The sequence below is a fragment of the Corythoichthys intestinalis genome, chromosome 4 (genome assembly GCF_030265065.1).
Source record: "Corythoichthys intestinalis isolate RoL2023-P3 chromosome 4, ASM3026506v1, whole genome shotgun sequence".
In the NCBI taxonomy this organism is placed as follows: Eukaryota; Metazoa; Chordata; class Actinopteri; order Syngnathiformes; family Syngnathidae; genus Corythoichthys; species Corythoichthys intestinalis.
In genome coordinates this window covers 62,876,583-62,899,837 of record NC_080398.1, presented here as the reverse complement: position 1 = coordinate 62,899,837, position 23,255 = coordinate 62,876,583, and the positions used below count along the sequence as shown (strand labels likewise).

The following is a 23,255-nucleotide window of genomic DNA, read 5'->3' as shown; positions in this document are numbered from 1 at the left end:
CCTTGGTCTTTCCAAAGGAAAGAACAAGGTTATGTTATTCTACAACTTTATTATTACCTTGGTCTTTCCAAGGGAAAGAACAAGGTTATGTTGTTGTACAACTTTATTGTACTTTTTATTATTTATTACCTTGGTCTTTCCAAGGGAAAGAACAAGGTTATGTTGTTGTACAACTTTATTGTACTTTTTTTTTATTATTTATTACCTTGGTCTTTCCGAAGGAAAGAACAAGGTATTGTTATTCTGCAACTTTATTCGCCTTATTATTATTATTACCTTGGTCTTTCCAAGGGAAAGAACAAGGTTATGTTGTTGTACAACTTTATTGTACTTTTTTTTATTACCTTGGTCTTTCCTATGGAAAGAACAAGGTATTGTTATTCTGCAACTTTATTCGCCTTATTATTACCTTGTTCTTTCTTTCAGAAAGACCAAGGTTATGTTATTCTACAACTTTATTATTATTATTACCTTGGTCTTTCTGAAAGAAAGAACAAGGTTATGTTATTCTACAACTTTATTATTATTATTATTATTATTATTATTATGCAATGGTTTCTCCGCGTTTTTTCGGCGCGCCGCGCAGCCCGAACCGTACCACCGATCGGCACCGTTCAAGTATCGACACGACCGGAATTTTCGCGCGACGATGGGAATTTTTCAAACGACCCCGAAAAATTTTTCGTTCGCCCGTAAACGGCGATTTTCCGATTTTTTACAACTTTTTCAAAACGCTACTTGTCCTACAATTTTTGACCAAATCACATAATTTGGACATCAAAAATTCCGGGACGGTGGGGGGCATAAAGATTGTATACAGAATTTGGAAAAAATTTACGGTTCTCCGGATATTTGCCAAAAACTATCCCATTCATTTCCAATGGGAAAAGTTCCCATTCACTTTCAATAGTATTTCCAATGGACTTTACATTGCATTGATGCCATTGACGGCCATGCATGTCGAATCTATTGATGCCAATGTACTTGGATTCATTTGACTATATGGATGTCGATGCCATTGACGGCCATGGACGTCCAAAATTTTTCCCATTCATTTTCAATGGGGAAAAAACTACATTTCCCCAAATCAACAGAAAATGACCAGATATTAATAGGACGTATACCCCAAACGTCCCCAACTCCATTGACGCTTATGGGGGGTGCTGCCATTGACGTCCATGGACGTCCAAAATTTTTCCCATTCATTTTCAATGGGGAAAACACTAAATTTCCCCAAATCATCAGAAAATGACCAGTTATCAATAGTACGTCTCCCCCAAACGTTCCGAACTCCATTGACGCTTATAGGGGGTGCTGCCATTGACGTCCATGGACGTCCAAAAATTTTCCCATTCATTTTCAATGGGGAAAAAACTAAATTTCCCCAAATCAACAGAAAATGACCAGATATTAATAGGACGTATACCCCAAACGTCCCCAATTCCATTTACGCTTATGGAGGGTGATGCCATTGACGTTCATGGACGTCCAAACTTCCCATTCATTTCCAATGGCATTTCTTCATGTTTGTTCATTCTATTGATGCCAATGTACTTGGATTCCATTGACGCCTATGTAAGTTGATACCATTGACGTCCATGGACGTCCAAAATTTTTCCCATTCATTTTCAATGGGAATTTTTTTTTTTTTCCCCAAATCAACAGAAAATGACTGGATATCATTAGGACGTGTCCCCCAAATGTCCCCGATTGCATTGCCGCTTACGGAGGGTGATGCCATTGACGTTCATGGACGTCCAAACTTCCCATTTATTTCCAATGGCATTTCTTCATGTTTGTTCATTCTATTGATGCCAATGTACTTGGATTCCATTGACGCTTATGTAAGTTGATACCATTGACGTCCATGGACGTCCAAAATTTTTCCCATTCATTTTCAATGGGAATTTTTTTTTTTTTCCCCAAATCAACAGAAAATGACTAGATATCAATAGGACGTTTCCCCCAAATGTGCCCGATTGCATTGCTGCTTATGGAGGGTGATGCCATTGACGTCCACGGACGTCCAAACTTCCCATTCATTTCCAATGGCATTTCTTCATGTTTGTTCATTCTATTGATGCCAATGTACTTGGATTCCATTGACGCTTATGTAAGTTGATACCATTGACGTCCATGGACGTCCAAAATTTTTCCCATTCATTTTCAATGGGAAATTTTTTTTTTTCCTCAAATCAACAGAAAATGACTAGATATCATTAGGACGTGTCCCCCAAATGTCCCCGATTGCATTGCCGCTTATGGGGGGTGATGCCATTGACGTCCATGGACGTCCAAACTTCCCATTAATTTCCAAAGGCATTTCTTCATGTTTGTTCATTCTATTGATGCCAATGTACTTGGATTCCATTGATGCTTATGTAAGTTGATACCATTGACGTCCATGGACGTCCAAAATTTTTCCCATTCATTTTCAATGGGATTTTTTTTTTTTTCCCAAATCAACAGAAAATGACTAGATATCATTAGGACGTGTCCCCCAAATGTCCCCGATTGCATTGCCGCTTATGGAGGGTGATGCCATTGACGTTCATGGACGTCCAAACTTCCCTTTCATTTCCAATGGCATTTCTTCATGTTTGTTCATTTTATTGATGCCAATGTACTTGGATTCCATTGACGCTTATGTAAGTTGATACCATTGACGTCCATGGACGTCCAAAATTTTTCCCATTCATTTTCAATGGGAATTTTTTTTTTTTTTCCCAAATCAACAGAAAATGACTACATATCAATAGGACGTGTCCCCCAAACTTCCCCGATTCCATTAACAATTATGGAGGGTGCTGCCATTGACGGACATGGACGTCCAATTCTCCCAATCTTTTCTAATGGCTTTAACTTTGTTTAGTGCCAATGACTGGCATTATGGTCCATTCTATTGATAGACCTGAGTGGGGCTAAGATTTGTATCTCCACAGAGGAAAGACCAAGGTGTGTAATTTCTCCCGAAATTGCAGTTTCTAGTTATTATTCAATAATTGTTGACGTTTTTTTCGGCGCGCCGCGCAGCCCGAACCGTAGCACCGATCGGCACCGTTCAAGTATCGGCACGACCGGAATTTTCGCGCGACGATGGGAATTTTTCAAACGGCCCCGAAAAATTTTCCGTTCGCCCGTAAACGGCAAATTTCCGAAAAAAAAAAAAGTTTCAAAACGCTACTTGTCCTACAATTTTTGACCAAATCACATAATTTGGGTATCAAAAATTCCGGGACGGTGAGGGGCATAAAAGTTGTATACAGAATTTGACAAAAATTTACGGTTCCCCGGAAATTTGCCAAAAACTTTCCTATTCATTTTGAATGGAAAAAAAACGTGCGCTTCACAGCCCGAACCATAGCACCGATCGCCATCGTTCAAGTTTTGGCATGACCGGAATTTTCGTGCGACGCAGGGTCTTTTTCAAATGGCCCCGAAAAATTTTCCGTTTGCCCGTAAACGGCAATTTTCCGTAAAAAAAACAAAAGTTTCAAAACGCTACTTGTCCTACAATTTTTGACCAAATCACATAAATTGGACATCAAAAATTCCGGGACGGTGGGGGGCATAAAGATTGTATACAGAATTTGGAAAAAAATTACGGTTCCCCGGATATTTGCCAAAAACTATCCCATTCATTTCTAATGGGAAAATTTCCCATTCACTTCCAATGGGATTTCCATTGGAATTTACATCATTGATGCCATTGACGGCCATTAATGTCGAATCTATTGATGCCAATGTACTTGGATTCAATTGACTATATGGATGTCGATGCCAATGACGGCCATGGACGTCCAAAATTTTTCCCATTCATTTTCAATGGGGAAAAAACTACATTTCCCCAAATCAACAGAAAATGACCAGATATCAATAGGACGTGTCCCCCAAACGTCCCCAACTCCATTGACGCTTATAGGGGGTTCTGCCATTGACGGCCATGGACGTCCAAAATTTTTCCCATTCATTTTCAATGGGGAAAAAACTAAATTTCCCCAAATCAACAGAAAATGACCAGATATTAATAGGACGTATACCCCAAACGTCCCCAACTCCATTGACGCTTATGGGGGGTGCTGCCATTGACGTCCATGGACGTCCAAAATTTTTCCCATTCATTTTCAATGGGGAAAAAACTAAATTTCCCCAAATCAACAGAAAATGACTAGATGTCAATAGGACGTGTCCCCCAAACTTCCCCAATTCCATTTACGCTTATGGAGGGTGATGCCATTGACGTTCATGGACGTCCAAACTTCCCATTCATTTCCAATGGCATTTCTTCATGTTTGTTCATTCTATTGATGCCAATGTACTTGGATTCAATTGACGCTTATGTAAGTTGATACCATTGACGTCCATGGACGTCCAAAATTTTTCCCATTCATTTTCAATGGGAATTTTTTTTTTCCCCCAAATCAACAGAAAATGACTAGATATCATTAGGACGTGTCCCCCAAATGTCCCCGATTGCATTGCCGCTTATGGAGGGTGATGCCATTGACGTCCATGGACGTCCAAACTTCCCATTCATTTTTCCAATGGCATTTCTTCATGTTTGTTCATTCTATTGATGCCAATGTACTTGGATTCTATTGACGCTTATGTAAGTTGATACCATTGACGTCCATGGACGTCCAAAATTTTTCCCATTCATTTTCAATGGGAATTTTTTTTTTTTCCCCCAAATCAATAAAATATGACCAGATATCAATAGGACGTGTCCCCCAAACTTCCCCAATTCCATTGAAGCTTATGGCGGGTACCGCCATTGACGGCCATGGACGTCCAAATGTCCCATTCATTTCTAATGGCTATAAATTATGTTTTTTCATTCTCTTGATGCCAATGTACTTGGATTCCATTGACGCCTCTATAAGTTGATACCATTGACGTCCATGGACGTCCAAAATTTTTCCCATTCATTTTCAATGGGAATTTTTTTTTTTTCCCCAAATCAACAGAAAATGACTAGATATCATTAGGCCGTGTCCCCCAAATGTCCCCGATTGCATTGCCGCTTATGGAGGGTGATGCCATTGATGTCCATGGACGTCCAAATGTCCCATTCATTTCTAATGGCATTTAATTATATTTTTTCATTCTATTGATGCCAATGTACTTGGATTCCATTGACGCCTATGTAAGTTGATACCGTTGACGTCCATGGACGTCCAAATTTTTTCCCATTCATTTTCAATGGGAATTTTTTTTTTCCCCCAAATCAACAGAAAATGACAAGATATCAATAGGACGTGTCCCCCAAACTTCCCCAATTCCATTAACAATTATGAAGGGTGCCGCCATTGACGTCCATGGACGTCCAATTCTCCCATTCATTTCTAATGGCTTTTACTTTGTTTCGTGCCATTGACTGGCATTATGGTCCATTCTATTGATAGACCTAAGTGGGGCTAAGATCTGTATCTCCACAGAGGAAAGACCAAGGTGTAATTTCTCAAGAAATTGCAGTTTCTAGTTATTATTTATTATATCTTCATCTTATTCTCCGCGTTTTTTCGGCGCGCCGCGCAGCCCGAACCGTACCACCGATCGGCACCGTTGAAGTATCGGCACGACCGGATTTTTCGCGCGACGCAGGGACTTTTTCAAAATCCCCCGAAAAATTTTCCGTTCGCCCGTAAACGGCAATTTTCCGAAAAAAAAAAAAAGTTAAAAAATGTATCTAGTCCTACAATTTTTGACCAAATCACATAATTTGGGTATCAAAAATTCCGGAACGATGAGGGGCATAAAAGTTGTATACAGAATTTGGCAAAAATTTACGGTTCCCCGGAAATTTGCCAAAAACTTTCCTATTCATTTTGAATGAAAAAAAAACGCACGCTGCACAGCCCGAACCGTTTGACCGATCGGCACCGTTCAAATATCGGCACGACCGGAATTTTCGCGCAACGATGGGAATTTTTCAAACGGACCCGAAAAATTTTCCCTTCGCCCGTAAACGGCAATTTTCCGGAAAAAAAAAAAATGTTTCAAAATGTATCTAGTCCTACAATTTTTGACCAAATCACACAATTTGGGCATCAAAAATTCCGGGACGGTGAGGGGCATAAAAGTTGTATACAGAATTTGGAAAAAAATTACGGTTCCTCGGAAATTTGCCAAAAACTATCCCATTCATTTCGAATGGGAAAAGTCCCATTCACTTCCAATGGGATTTCCAATGGAATTTACATTGCATTGATGCCATTGACGGCCATGCATGTCGAATCTACTGATGCCAATGTACTTGGATTCAATTGACTATATGGATGTCGATGCCATTGACTGCCATGGACGTCCAAAATTTTTCCCATTCATTTTCAATGGGGAAAAAACTAAATTACCCCAAATCAACAGAAAATGACCAGATATCAATAGGACGTGTCCCCCAAACTTCCCCAATTCCATTGACGCTTATGAAGGATGCCGCCATTGACTTACATGGACGTCCAAAAATTTTCCCATTCATTTTCAATGGGGAAAAAACTAAATTTCTCCAAATCAACAGAAAATGACCAGATATCAATAGGACGTATATCCCAAACGTCCCCAATTCCATTGACGCTTATGGGGGGTGCTGCCATTGACGTCCATGGACGTCCAAAATTTTACCCATTCATTTTCAATGGGAATTTTTTTTTTTTTCCCCAAATCAACAGAAAATGACTAGATATCAATAGGACCTGTCCCCCAAATGTCCCCGATTGCATTGCTGCTTATGGAGGGTGATGCCATTGACGTCCAGGGACGTCCAAACTTCCCATTCATTTCCAATGGCATTTCTTCATGTTTGTTCATTCTATTGATGCCAATGTACTTGGATTCCATTGACGCTTATGTAAGTTGATACCATTGACGTCCATGGACGTCCAAAATTTTTCCCATTCATTTTCAATGGGAATTTTTTTTTTCTTCCCCAAATCAACAGAAAATGACTAGATATCATTAGGACGTGTCCCCCAAATGTCCCCGATTGCATTGCCGCTTATGGGGGGTGATGCCATTGACGTTCATGGACGTCCAAACTTCCCATTCATTTCCAAAGGCATTTCTTCATGTTTGTTCATTTTATTGATGCCAATGTACTTGGATTCCATTGACGCTTATGTAAGTTGATACCATTGACGTCCATGGACGTCCAAAATTTTTCCCATTCATTTTCAATGGGATTTTTTTTTTTTTTCCCAAATCAACAGAAAATGACTAGATATCATTAGGACGTGTCCCCCAAATGTCCCCGATTGCATTGCCGCTTATGGAGGGTGATGCCATTGACGTTCATGGACGTCCAAACTTCCCATTCATTTCCAATGGCATTTCTTCATGTTTGTTCATTTTATTGATGCCAATGTACTTGGATTCCATTGACGCTTATGTAAGTTGATACCATTGACGTCCATGGACGTCCAAAATTTTTCCCATTCATTTTCAATGGGAATTTTTTTTTTTTTCCCAAATCAACAGAAAATGACTAGATATCATTAGGACGTGTCCCCCAAACTTCCCCGATTCCATTAACAATTATGAAAGGTGCCGCCATTGACGTCCATGGACGTCCAATTCTCCCATTCATTTCTAACGGCTTTTACTTTGTTTTTTGCCAATGACTGGCATTATGATCCATTCTATTGATAGACCTGAGTGGGGCTAAGATCTGTATCTCCACAGAGGAAAGACCAAGGTGTGTAATTTCTCCCGAAATTGCAGTTTCTAGTTACCTTGGTCTTTCCAAGGGAAAGAACAAGGTTATGTTATTGTACAACTTTATTGTACTTCTTTATTTCTTTATTACCTTGGTCTTTCCAAGGGAAAGAACAAGGTTATGTTGTTGTACAACTTTATTGTACTTTTTATTATTATTACCTTGGTCTTTACTATGGAAAGAACAAGGTATTGTTATTCTGCAACTTTATTCGCCTTATTATTATTATTTATTACCTTGGTCTTTCCAAGGGAAAGAACAAGGTTATGTTGTTGTACAACTTTATTGTACTTTTTATTATTACCTTGGTCTTTCCAAGGGAAAGAACAAGGTTATGTTGTTGTACAACTTTATTGTACTTCTTTATTATTTCTTTATTACCTTGGTCTTTCCAAGGGAAAGAACAAGGTAATGCTGTTCTGCAACTTTATCGTACTTATTTTTATTATTATTATTATTATTCATCTTATTCTCCGCGTTTTTTCGGCGCGCCGCACAGCCCGAACCGCTGCACCGATCGGCACCGTTCAGATATCGAAACGTCCGGAATTTTTGCGCGACGATGGCTTTTTTAAAAAGGGCCCCGAAAAATTTTCCGTTTTCCCGCAAACGGCAATTTTCCAGATTTTTTTTTTTTTTTCAAAATGTATCTAGTCCTACAATTTTTGACCAAATCACATAATTTGGGTATCAAAAATTCCGGGACGGTGAGGGGCATAAAAGTTGTATACAGAATTTGGTAAAAATTTACGGTTCCCCGGTAATTTGCCAAAAACTATCCCATTCATTTCTAATGGGAAAATTTCCCATTCATTTCAATGGGATTTCTATGGAATTTACATTGCATTGATGCCATTGACGGCCATGCATGTCGAATCTACTGATGCCAATGTACTTGGATTCTATTGACTATATGGATGTCGATGCCATTGACGGCCATGGACGTCCAAAATTTTTCCCATTCATTTTCAATGGGGAAAAAACTACATTTCCCCAAATCAACAGAAAATGACCAGATATCAATAGGGCGTGTCCCCCAAACGTCCCCAACTCCATTGACGCTTATAGGGGGTGCTGCCATTGACGTCCATGGACGTCCAAAATTTTTCCCATTCATTTTCAATGGGGAAAAAACTAAATTTCCCCAAATCAACAGAAAATGACCAGATATCAATAGGACGTATACCCCAAACGTCCCCAACTCCCTTGACACTTATGGGGGGTGCTGCCATTGACGTCCCTGGAAGTCCAAAATTTTTCCCATTCATTTTCAATGGGATTTTTTTTTTCTCCCCCAAATCAAGAGAAAATGACTAGATATCATTAGGACGTGTCCCCCAAACTTCCCCAATTCCATTTACGCTTATGGAGGGTGATGCCATTGACGTTCATGGACGTCCAAACTTCCCATTCATTTCCATTGGCATTTCTTCATGTTTGTTCATTCTATTGATGCCAATGTACTTGGATTCCATTGACGCTTATGTAAGTTGATACCATTGACGTCCATGGACGTCCAAAATTTTTCCCATTCATTTTCAATGGGAATTCCCCCCAATCAACAGAAAATGACTACATATCATTAGGACGTGTCCCCCAAATGTCCCCGATTGCATTGACGCTTATGGAGGGTGCTGCCATTGACGGACATGGACGTCCAATTCTCCCAATCTTTTTCTAATGGCTTTTACATTGTTTAGTGCCATTGACTGGCATTATGGTCCATTCTATTGATAGACCTGAGTGGGGCTAAGATCTGTATCTCCACAGAGGAAAGACCAAGGTGTGTAATTTCTCCCGAAATTGCAGTTTCTAGTTATTATTATTATTATTCAATAATTGTTGACGTTTTTTTCGGCGCGCCGCGCAGCCCGAACCATACCTCCGATCGGTACCGTTCAAGTATCGGCAGGACCGGAATTTTCGCGCGACGATGGGAATTTTTCAAACGGCCCCGAAAAATTTTCCGTTCGCCCGTAAACGGCAAATTTCCGGAAAAAAAAAAAAGTTTCAAAACGCTACTTGTCCTACAATTTTTGACCAAATCACATAATTTGGACATCAAAAATTCCGGGACGGTGGGGGGCATAAAGATTGTATACAGAATTTGGAAAAAATTTACGGTTCTCCGGATATTTGCCAAAAACTATCCCATTCATTTCCAATGGGAAAAGTTCCCATTCACTTTCAATAGTATTTCCAATGGACTTTACATTGCTTTGATGCCATTGACGGCCATGCATGTCGAATCTATTGATGCCAATGTACTTGGATTCATTTGACTATATGGATGTCGATGCCATTGACGGCCATGGACGTCCAAAATTTTTCCCATTCATTTTCAATGGGGAAAAAACTACATTTCCCCAAATCAACAGAAAATGACCAGATATTAATAGGACGTATACCCCAAACGTCCCCAACTCCATTGACGCTTATGGGGGGTGCTGCCATTGACGTCCATGGACGTCCAAAATTTTTCCCGTTCATTTTCAATGGGGAAAAAACTAAGTTTCCCCAAATCATCAGAAAATGACCAGTTATCAATAGTACGTCTCCCCCAAACGTTCCGAACTCCATTGACGCTTATAGGGGGTGCTGCCATTGACGTCCATGGACGTCCAAAAATTTTCCAATTCATTTTCAATGGGGAAAAAACTAAATTTCCCCAAATCAACAGAAAATGACCAGATATTAATAGGACGTATACCCCAAACGTCCCCAATTCCATTTACGCTTATGGAGGGTGATGCCATTGACGTTCATGGACGTCCAAACTTCCCATTCATTTCCAATGGCATTTCTTCATGTTTGTTCATTCTATTGATGCCAATGTACTTGGATTCCATTGACGCCTATGTAAGTTGATACCATTGACGTCCATGGACGTCCAAAATTTTTCCCATTCATTTTCAATGGGATTTTTTTTTTTTTCCCCAAAATCAACAAAAAATGACTAGATATCATTAGGACGTGTCCCCCAAATGTCCCCGATTGCATTGCCTCTTATGGAGGGTGATGCCATTGACGTCCACGGACGTCCAAACTTCCCATTCATTTCCAATGGCATTTCTTCATGTTTGTTCATTCTATTGATGCCAATGTACTTGGTATCCATTGACGCTTATGTAAGTTGATACCATTGACGTCCATGGACGTCCAAAATTTTTCCCATTCATTTTCAATGGGAAATTTTTTTTTTCTTCCCCAAATCAACAATAAATGACTAGATATCATTAGGACGTGTCCCCCAAATGTCCCCGATTGCATTGCCGCTTATGGAGGGTGATGCCATTGACGTCCATGGACGTCCAAACTTCCCATTTATTTCCAATGGCATTTCTTCATGTTTGTTCATTCTATTGACGCCAATGTACTTGGATTCCATTGACGCTTATGTAAGTTGATACCATTGACGTCCATGGACGTCCAAAACTTTTCCCATTCATTTTCAATGGGAATTTTTTTTTTTTCCCCAAATCAACAGAAAATGACTAGATATCATTAGGACGTGTCCCCCAAATGTCCCCGATTGCATTGCCGCTTATGGAGGGTGATGCCATTGACGTTCATGGACGTCCAAACTTCCCATTAAATCCCAATGGCATTTCTTCATGTTTGTTCATTCTATTGATGCCAATGTACTTGGATTCCATTGACGCTTATGTAAGTTGATACCATTGACGTCCATGGACGTCCAAAATTTTTCCCATTCATTTTCAATGGGAATTTTTTTTTTTCCCCAAATCAACAAAAAATGACCAGATATCAATAGGACGTGTCCCCCAAACTTCTCCAATTCCATTGACGCTTATGAAGGGTGCCGCCATTGACGGCCATGGACATCCAATTCTCCCAATCTTTTCTAATGGCTTTTACTTTGTTTAGTGACATTGACTGGCATTATGGTCCATTCTATTGATAGACCTGAGTGGGGCTAAGATTTGTATCTCCACAGAGGAAAGACCAAGGTGTAATTTCTCCCGAAATTGCAGTTTCTAGTTATTATTCAATAATTGTTGACGTTTTTTTCGGCGCGCCGCGCAGCCCAAACCGTACCACCGATCAGCACCGTTCGAGTATCGGCACGACCGGAATTTTCGCGCGACGATGGGAATTTTACAAACGGCCCCGAAAAATTTTCCGTTCGCCCATAAACGGCAATTTTCCGGGAAAAAAAAAAAAGTTTCAAAATGTATATAGTCCTACAATTTTTTACCAAATTGCATAATTTGGGCATCAAAAATTCCGGGACGTTGAGGGGCATAAAAGTTGTATACAGAATTTGGAAAAAATTTACGGTTCCCTGGAAATTTGCAAAAAATATTCCTATTCATTGTAAATGAAAAATACGGCGCGCTGCACAGCCCGAACCGTTTGACCGAACGGCACAATTCAAGTATCGGCAGGACCGGAATTTTCGCGGGACGCAGGGAAGTTTTTCAAACAGTCCCGAAAAATTTTCCATTTGCCCATAAACGGCAATTTTCCGGAGAAAAAAAAAACTTTCAAAATGTATCTAGTCCTACAATTTTAGACCAAATCACATAATTTGGGCATCAAAAATTCCAGGACGGTGAGGGGCATAAAGTTGTATACAGAATTTGGAAAAAAATTACGGTTCCCCGGAAATTTGCCAAAAACTCTCCCATTCATTTCTAATGGGAACATTTCCCATTCATTTCAATGGGATTTCCAATGGAATTTACATCATTGATGCCATTGACTGCCATGCATGTCGAATCTATTGATGCCAATGTACTTGGATTCAATTGACTATATGGATGTCGATGCCATTGACGGCCATGGACGTCCAAAATTTTTCCCATTCATTTTCAATGGGCAAAAAACAAAGTTTCAACAGAAAATGACCAGATATCAATAGGACGTGTCCCCCAAACGTCCCCAACTCCATTGACGCTTATAGGGGGTGCTGCCATTGACGTCCATGGACGTCCAAAATTTTTCCCATTCATTTTCAATGGGGAAAAAACTAAATTTCTCCAAATCAACAGAAAATGACCAGATATTAATAGGACGTATACCCCAAACGTCCCCAACTCCATTGACGCTTATGGGGGGTGCTGCCATTGACGTCCATGGACGTCCAAAATTTTTTGCATTCATTTTCAATAGGATTTTTTTTTTTTCCCAAAATCAAAAGAAAATGACTAGATGTCAATAGGACGTGTCCCCCAAACTTCCCCAATTCCATTTACGCTTATGGAGGGTGATGCCATTGACGTTCATGGACGTCAAAACTTCCCATTCATTTCCAATGGCATTTCTTCATGTTTGTTCATTCTATTGATGCCAATTTACTTGGATTCCATTGACGCCCATGTAAGTTGATACCATTGACGTCCATGGACGTCCAAAATTTCCCATTCATTTCTAATGGCATTTAATTATGTTTTTTCATTCTATTGATGCCAATGTACTTGGATTCCATTGATGCTTATGTAAGTTGATACCATTGACTTCCATGGACGTCCAAAATTTTTCCCATTCATTTTCAATGGGAATCCCCCCCCCCCCCAAATCAACAAAAAATGACCAGATATCAATAGGACGTGTCCCCCAAACTTCCCCAATTCCATTGAAGCTTATGGAGGGCGCCGCCATTGACGGCCATGGACGTCCAAATTTCCCATTCATTTCTAATGGCATTTAATTGTTTTTTCACTCTATTGATGCCAATGTACTTGGATTCCATTGACGCCCATGTAAGTTGATACCATTGACGTCCTTGGACGTCCAAAATTTTTCCCATTCATTTTCAATGGGATTTTTTTTTTTTTCCCCAAATCAACAAAAAATGACCAGATATCAATAGGACGTCTCCCCCAAACTTCCCCAATTCCATTGAAGCTTATGAAGGGTGCCGCCATTGACGGCCATGGACGTCCAATTCTCCCAATAATCTCTAATGGCGTTTACTTTGTTTAATGCCAATGACTGGCATTATTGTCCATTCTATTGCTACACCTGAGTAGGGCTAAGATCTGTATCTCCACTGAGGAAAGACCCAGGTGTAATTTCTCCCGAAATTGCAGTTTCTAGTTATTATTCTTTATTATTTATTATTCAATCATTGTTGACGTTTTTTTCGGCGCGCCGCGCAGCCCAAACCATAGCTCCGATCGGTACCGTTCAAGTATCGGCATGACCGGAATTTTCGCGCGACGATGGGAATTTTTCAAACGGCCCCGAAAAATTTTCCGTTCGCCCGTTAACGGCAATTTTCCGAAAAAAAAAAAAAAAACTTTAAAAATGTATCTAGTCCTACAATTTTTGACCAAATCACGTAATTTGGGTATCAAAAATTCCGGGACGGTGAGGGGCATAAAAGTTGTATACAGAATTTGGCAAAAATTTACGGTTCCCCGGAAATTTGCCAAAAACTTTCCTATTCATTTTGAATGGAAAAAAAAACGCGCGCTTCACAGCCCGAACCGTTAGACCGATCGGCACCGTTCAAGTATCGGCACGACCGGAATTTTCGCGTGACACAGGAAACTTTACAAATGGCCCCGAAATTTTTTCCGTTCGTCCGTAAACGGCAATTTTCCGTGAAAAAAAAAAAAGTTTCAAAATGTATCTAGTCCTACAATTTTTGACCAAATCACATAATTTGGGCATCAAAAATTCCGGGACGATGAGGGGCATAAAAGTTGTATACAGAATTTTGAAAAAAATTACGCTTCCTCGGAAATTTGCCAAAAACTATCCCATTCATTTCGAATGGGAAAAGTTCCCATTCACTTCCAATGGGATTTCCAATGGAATTTACATTGCATTGATGCCATTGACGGCCATGCATGTCGAATCTACTGATGCCAATGTACTTGGATTCAATTGACTATATGGATGTCGATGCCATTGACGTCCATGGAAGTCCAAATTTTTTCCCATTCATTTTCAATGGGGAAAAAACAAAATTTCCCTAAATCAACAGAAAATGACCAGATATCAATAGGACGTGTCCCCCAAACTTCCCCAATTCCATTGAAGCTTATGGAGGGCGCCGCCATTGACGGCCATGGACGTCCAAAATTTTTCCCATTCATTTTCAATGGGAAATTTTTCCCCCCCCCCAAATCAACAGAAAATGACTAGATATCAATAGGACGTGGCCCCCAAATGTCCCCGATTGCATTGCTGCTTATGGAGGGTGATGCCATTGACATCCAGGGACGTCCAACCTTCCCATTCATTTCCAATGGGATTTCTTCATGTTTGTTCATTATATTGATGCCATTGTACTTGGATTCCATTGATGCTTATGTAAGTTGATACCATTGACGTCCATGGACGTCCAAATTTTTTCCCATTCATTTTAAATGGGATTTTTTTTTTCTCCAAATCAACAGAAAATGACTAGATATCAATAGGACGTGTCCCCCAGATGTCCACAGTTGCATTGACGCTTATGGAGGGTGATGCCATTGACGTCCATGGACGTCCAAATTTTTCCCATTCATTTTCAATGCGAATTTTTTTTTTTCCGAAAATCAACAGATAATGACCAGATATCAATAGGACATGTCCCCCAAACTTCCCCAGCTCCATTGACGCTTATTAAGGGTGGACGTCCAAATTTCCCATTCATTTCTAATGGGATTTAATTTGTTTAATAGGCATGTTTGTCCATTCTATTGATAGCCTTGGGCGGGGCTACGATCTGTATAGCCACACAGGAAAGACCAGGTGTAATATCTCCAGAAATTGCAGTTTCTAGTTATATGTGAAAGAGCAGTTATAACTTAAGGGGCACCAGATGCTTGGTCTCAAAGTCTAGTGGTCGCAAATTTAGTAAAAATTGAGACTTAGTTCCTTTTTCAGAGACGCATTTTTAAGAAAGAGTTGTTGATAATGGCATTGGAACCAAAACAACACGCCAACAGGCTTTTAGCCTTTCACCAAGAGTGCACCAGTAAAAGTGCAACCCATTTTAATATTTTCAGATCACAAATTATTGTTTTTTTCAATTACTGTTCTTGCCGTTGTATAGAGCCGAGAGGCATTAATGTAAGATATTGACCATACAGTATTCAGTAGACACCCGAGATGGAAATAAACAGAAAGCTAATGATTTGGTGTCGGACTCTTCACTTGCATCGTGTAAGGTAATTGTACCTCCGGTTCGAACCTGTCAGGCAGTACTTCTCAAATAGTGGGGCGCGCCCCCCTGGGGGGGCGCAGAGCAATGCCAGGGGGGGGCGCATGTGACCTCGGGGAACATGTTTTATGTGTTTTTTTTTTTTTTTTTCCGTACTGGAATAAAGTGTACTTGCACATCCACTCAGTAGGTGGCAGTGGGGCGCTCATTTTCAGAGTGCGCGCAGTATTTTTGAACTAAGGAAGAGCACTCAGCACACACAGACAACAGATATGAAGAGCAGTGTGCCTCCGCCGTTTTCGAAAGCCGTTTTCCGACCGGACTCACTCACGCAGCGACCCACTGTCTTGTCCGGTTCTCACTTCGCCGCCCGAGAAGTGCCATTTTCGGCTTGGGATCGTCACGACGACTGCCCTCACCTACGGTTCTACCTCGGCCGCCGTGAATGCGCTTTTTTCGTGCCGTTTGCCTTTTAGCTTTGACTTTTAATACAGTGGGTGATGATGAAAGACCACTGTTTACTGTGTCTAAAAATTATTATAGCAGACAGCAAGAAGCCAAATCAATTAAGACGCCACTTAAAGACATTAGACCCCAATCTCATTGTTAAGCCGCTTGATTTTTTCAGTGAAAACGTGCCGAATATTGCCAACAATCGTCCTGCTTTGTCAGTGTTATATCAGTAAGCCAGTGAGCATTGTTAGCATGTTAATTGAAAAATAACTCCACATCATTGCAAAGGAGGTAAATACTGTGAGCAGCAAAAATAAAAACTGTCCTGTCCAAGGACACTTTTTTTCCCCCTTTTATTCAGATTTGTTTTTTCGGTCAAATTTTTTGGCACATTGTCCTCATGAGTGAATGTTTCTAATCAATTTTAATTTGTTATTATTTACTGATTTTATTACATTTTATTTTTCTGTATCAAATGGTCAAAAATGTACCTTGAGTGTATTTTTTAGTTTGGATGTGAATTTTTTTTTTAAATTCAGGCAAATTGATGCACATCAAGTCTTCTCTGTTACAAACAAAACAATGTTTATAATAAAGTTATACTTTATTATAAGTTGATCTATGTTACTTTTTTTCTTTATTAGAAAAAAGGGACACAATGTTAGGCAGATGCGTATTTAAAATAGTAATTTTATAGACAAATGATACTATTTACAGTGGCGGCAGAGAGTTTGGGGGGGCGCGAAACATTTACGTCTTCCTTGGGGGGGCGTGACAGAAAATAATTGAGAAGCACTGCTGTAAGGCAAGAATCATGTTCTTCAGGACTTAGGGTTAGGGTCCTTCTCTGACCCAGGTTCATTTTCATATTCTGATTCTTTGCATGATAAAATCAACAAGACTCCATTATTAGTGTTGCACCGATACCATTTTTTGGGCCCGATACCGATACCTGGCTGTGCAGTATCGGCCGATACCGATACCATTCCGATACCACTCTGTATGCAAAAAAAACAAACAAACATATATATATATATATATATATATATATATATATATATATATATATATATATATATATATATATATATATATATATATATATATATATATATATAAATATACGTATAAGGGATGCAACGATACAGTTAAGTCACGGTTCGGTACGATTTTCGAAACAATTCAATACATTTAATGCTCTGAAACAGAAAATACAACTGTTATTATTATTATTTTTTGTGCTACATTATTTGCTAACAAGCAAAAATAACAGTGCCATCATATAAACAAGCATTTTAGTGCATAATATTTATGTGCTTACTTCTTACTGATCTGAGGAAATTTTGTATATACTGTAAGTGCTGAGAACTATCTTTGCTGTTTGTAAAGTGGGGCACACTGTTGATTGCTGCAGCTCTCTTAGCAGCTATATTTACCATATAAGCAAAACATCCTATTTGTGGTCCGAGTCCATCTGTAACATGTGCTGAATTAACAGTATTTGCAGCATTATCTATCGTCACTGGTATGGATTGATTTGGCCTGCTTAACTTCCATTCAGTCATGGCGGTTTCTAATTCATCACTGTAGTATATGGACTACGCGTCGCTCTGGATCTAATGTAGTACATGTAGGTTGCTATTTGATGATATCTAGTATGTGCGCGCGAGAGTTTGCATGGGATCGGACATAGGACATCTAGGTTGCTATCTGATGATATCTAGTGTGCGCGCTGCGCTGCATGAGTGTTTTCTGGCCACAGAAGTCACTTCTGCTCATTACTGCACAACACCAGCATAATATGACAATCGATTTTCATAAACAGGATGAGTTTGAAGTACGGCACTCTTAATTTGCCACTCATTGTTCATCATGAAACCAATAGTTTGCTTAGTCTCTCACGGTCTTAACCTTTCTGATCCCATCGACGCTTCTACACTATAAGTGTTAGCTTAAGCATGCTAATCGTTTGTGAATGCCATGTTTAAAAAGCAGCGTAACATTGCGGATATTCGTTGTAGTGAACATCCTTAATATTGAAGGCGAAAGTCTTATTTCGTTTGGTAATTTCGACACAAAGACATACAGATGTCATGCATCGGGATTTGGGAAGTTGGCTCACGTTCAGAGGACAGTTAATTTGCGCTAAAGTGATGCCAGTAGATGGTATCGGCGCCCTAAATGTTGGTACTTGTCGATACCGATACCACCAATTCGGGCCGGATCGGCGCCCCCTGCCGATACTGGTATCGGTATCGGTGCAACTTTATCCATTATTTTCATTGGACGCCATACTCCTCCAGCAGAATCTACGTCTACGTCATTGGGAGCTCATTAATTATTCATTAGCTGGCCACAATGCTGAGACAAACCGCTGCAAAAATAATTTGTATGACACAATTTATGTCGTTATGGATCTGTGTGAGTCTTGATATTTGATTTTTAAATACTGTTTGACCAGATTTAATCATTTAATCAGCGTGAAATAAACCTTGATAACGGCACGTTAAATCTGTCGCACCGCAATGCATGGTAGGAGGCTTGTTGGACAAAAACAGTGTTGACAACAGGTGGTCTGTCTCTCCCATAGGGAAGTGAGAAGTTACATTGAGCAGTGATGGCCGAATGAAGCTTATTGAAGCAATGAAGCTTCCATTTGGTTTGTAAAAGTGCTATTGGGATAATTTGTTATTGATTTTTATTATGAAATAATAGCTTTCCCAGTTTTTTACTTTAACCCTTTAACACTGGACGTGTCGGCGGCGACACGTTCACGCATGTCATCTTTGAAGCCTCGTCACGCTGTAATTACGTCACCCACGTGCCACTGGTTGGGCTTATTTAAAAGTGTGGAAGTTGAGATCTACGTTTTTACTCGAAGTCAATCGACCAAGTAAAACAGGAGATAATGTCATTTGAGTTTTATTGCCCTCATAAATAAACATTAAAATGCTACATGGACCATGTGTTTGTGTCCATATTTCCATCATTTCTTGTCCTTTTTTAAAACCAAAAGCACCACGAAAACTATATATCTCAGGCATTTTGGGGTCACAAAGGACGGATGTAATGTCAACATTTTTAATAAATTGCCAAGGAAGGCGCCACCCAAGGAAAGTGAGGTAAGGTAGCGAGCGACGGGTGGTTGGATAGAGCGAGCGACTTAGAAACGTGTGGAATGAATCAAAAACTAAATTCAGCGCAAACTAATGCATTATTTCATCAACTCGAGGAAGAGGATGGAACTGATTTGTTGTCGTCCACAGATGAATCGGCGAGTGAAAAGTGACAATAGTGCGCAAACGGCCCCAAAACATCACTGCTCTAGAGGAGATCTGCATGGATGAATGGGCCAAAATACCAGCAACAGTGTGAAAAGCTTGTGAAGAGTTACAGAAAAAGTTTGGCCTCAGTTATTGCCAACAAAGGGTACATAACAAAGTATTGAGATGAACTTTTGGTATTGACCAAATACTTATTTTCCACCATGATTTGCAAATAAATTATTTAAAAATCAAACACTGTGATTTTCTGTTTTTGTCCCCCACATTCTGTCTCTCATGGTTGAGGTTTAACCATGTTGACATTTACAACCCTCTCTAATATTTTCAAGTGGGAGAACTTGCACAATAAGTGGTTGACTAAATACTTATTTGCCCCACTGTATACTTTTGATAAGGTGATGGGTGCAATACCTAACCTCACTAAGAGATATTGTCCAAACCCTTTTTGTGTTAGATGATTTTTTCCCACAATTTTACACTGTTGATCTACTGTATATGACCTGTTTTGACCATAGCATGTAGAAAGAACAAAAATGCCGATTACCATACCTGCTGTTTCTGTTGAATTATCAATTATAAAACTATTCAGTCGATTTTTTTGTGTTGAATGTTTATCCTTACAAATTGAATAAATATTATCAAGCTTCAAAACGTTGAGAATGTTTGGTGGTCAATGGGACATCAATATGACAAAATTTGATCCCAAAACATTTTAGGATTTTTTTTTTTTTTTTTTAGTCTTTTTGGGTCCAAAATGTTTATTATAATTGGTCAGTGAAGAAAACATCAGTTTGGACATGAAGGTTATGGTGTCCTGAAAAAAAGGGACCAAACCAGACCATTTTGAATAATGTTTTCTTTGAAATATAAAGGCAAAATCAAAGGCATGCAAATTCGGACAAAAACAGGCCCAGGTGTTAAAGGGTTAAATTAAACAGTTTCTCATTTAAGAGGAAAGTATTTCACTAGCTTTAGATATACTTTCACAATGGGAGTATATCAAACTCCCATGTGATATATTAAAACTGTTTAGACACTCAAATTCCTATTCTCCATATCGAAGTAACCTAACAGGACAGGTTAAAAAACAAAAAGATATACTTTCACAGTCCAACATCCTCAAAATGTGAGATGTCTGATAGGCCTTGTGGTTCCCTGTGTGCATTTGAAATAAATTATTATATAATTACATAATTAAAATTTCTAAACATTTCTTTTATATTGTATCGTGACCTATCATTTCGTGACCCTTGCATATGATATCAAGTTGCATAATTTCGTCAAGGGATGCATACACCTCTGTTCGCCCAGGGCACCATTTAGGCCAGGACCGCCTTATGTTTTGAAATGATGTTCTGATGATCTTTATTATTTGAGTTTGGGGAGCTGGGTCATATTCCTCGTTCCCTGGTTTGTTTTGACACTACTACGGTATATACAGTACTCCAGAAAATAAGCTTTTTACAAGTCACAGATTGAATGGTGTAAATTTTCTGGATGAACCTCTTCCTTTTTTGTTGTGTTGTTGTCTTTTTACAGTGCATTCTTCATCTCAATATGTGCCAACATCTAGTTCATGCAAAAACAGGTGTTTTGAGCTGGTCAAGAGGGAACCGCCGAGCTGTTGCTGTGACAATTTATGTAAGGCCTACAATAGCTGTTGCTCTGACTTTGACCGTCTCTGCCTCAGGACAGGTAATGGATGCTTCCTATATTTTCTTACCTACATATGTTTTAATTAGGGCTGTCAAACGATTAAAATTTTTAATTGAGTTAATTACAGCTTAAAAATTAATCGTAATTAATCGCAATTAATCGCAATTCAAACCATCTATAAAATATGCCATATTTTTCTGTGAATTATATATATATTCTGTAAAATAAATTGTTGGAATGGAAAGATAAGACACAAGATGGATATATACATTCAACATACTCCGAAGCGTCTACTTTTTCCAAAGCTAGACAGCTAGTGAACGACGCCTTAATAATCAGACTTATCAGACTTCTTCCTTTTTCATCTGATTTATTAATAAAATGGCCTCAAACCATTGTCCTCTTTAGACCGTTGTAAAACTACAAAAAAAAAGTACATAAGCATTGCATTAGCAACAACGTTAGCTTAGCATGCTATACAGGTTCACTAAACACAAACAAAAAGCGTCTCATACAAAAAATATAACATTTCGCTTACTAACATAATATGCACATTCTTTACAACAACCATACTTACGGACAAATCTTGTCCAAGGATCATATAAGCACAACATTACAACGTAGGCGTCAGCCCGAGACGTCGTGCAGCCATATTGAAGTTGAACTGGCAAGAAAACAATAAACCATGTCGCAAAGCGACCACAAGAGTTCGCTGTTAGACAGCACAAAAAGCCTTGCTGTAAAATTTACCAAAAGGCAGAATACTGTCTGAGCGGGACATGTGCGTTAATTGCGTCAAATATTTTAATGTGATTAATTTAAAAAATTAATTACCGCGCGTTCACGCGATAATTTTGACAGCCCTAGTTTTAATTTATTGTACAGTTAACATACACACTTGACTTGGGAAGCAATGACTCGACACTCGATTTGAGTTAGGTTTTCGACCAGTGTGAGTACACATCCAAATGATTTGGGTTGGAATTATTTTTAATGTGAATACAAATCTAAAACCGGAGGTTGCTACGTCTTCTGAACACAACACAATCAGTCATTGGTGGAGTATGTTTACTACCAAATCCAGAAAATACAGGATTAGGGTTATTCAGCTTTTGTACAAAATTTCAGGATGCTTAAATTGACCGTACTTCCACTTTTGAATGCAAGTCTAACTCTCACGGTCTCAGGTTTGTTGACAACTCTTATGAGCTAAATGTCCATATTCACATCAGTTGTGGGATTCGTGAATCAACTAAAATATGTTCAACGACACTTTATTGCCTTTTATTGACTGTCAAAGATTCTCTATCTTTACTGTTTTTTTGCACTGTTTATTCTTTGCTATCCAGATTTGTGTATATAGTATGTACTGTATGTGCTTCTCTTCAGCTGTACAGTATAAATTAATAAAGTTGGATCCTATATTCAGACAATAAATTATTAAAGTTGGATCCTATATTCAGACAAGTTAAAGATGTTGGCATTTTGGTTGAGTAGTTTCTTTTTACCACAAGCAGATGGTGGTTATGAATGCAGTAAAGATCGCTGTGGGGAGGTTCGAAATGAAAACCATTCCTGCCACTGCTCAAATGACTGTCTAGCCCGAGGTGATTGCTGCACCAACTACAGGACACGCTGTAAAGGTAAAGTATATGAAAATTACCTTTTTATGTATGTTCACATGAAAAGAGATTTTTAAAAATAAAATTAATCAATTAATTTCAGACAAACACATTTATTGTAAAATTGAAACACTGATTTAAGTTACAGATTTGAATTTTTAATAATGTGGTTCCATTATTGTGCACACACTGTGATACAAAATCTATACAAGCACATTTTCACTTTTTTCTAGGATGTTCATAATCATGGTAATTTTCCCTACCAATTGGAAAGCTAGGTGGCTCATTAGAGCATCTTTTGTGTATTACCCTTTTCAGCTCATGCCCCAAATTTATATTGTGTTATGGCAAAAAGATTAATAATAAAAATCCAAAATGCCAAAAATTCTTACTGTTAGGGTTTGTTT

At 39.0% G+C, this 23,255-nt stretch overlaps 1 protein-coding gene across 4 annotated transcripts in view; it reads left to right on the top strand.

Annotated features, from left to right (window-relative positions):
* LOC130914298 (ectonucleotide pyrophosphatase/phosphodiesterase family member 2) overlaps positions 1–23,255 on the top strand; it is a 221,653-nt gene that overhangs the window by 11,571 nt on the left and 186,827 nt on the right. For 2 of the 4 annotated variants that reach the window (XM_057833354.1, XM_057833353.1), the window contains 2 exons: positions 21,110–21,265; positions 22,744–22,869. The exons of 1 other annotated variant lie outside the window; for it this stretch is intronic. In XM_057833354.1, the coding sequence (XP_057689337.1) occupies positions 21,110–21,265; positions 22,744–22,869 (282 nt within the window). Of the gene's footprint in view, positions 1–21,109; positions 21,266–22,740; positions 22,870–23,255 lie in introns of all 4 variants that reach the window. One more of the 4 variants, XM_057833352.1, reaches the window with a different exon arrangement.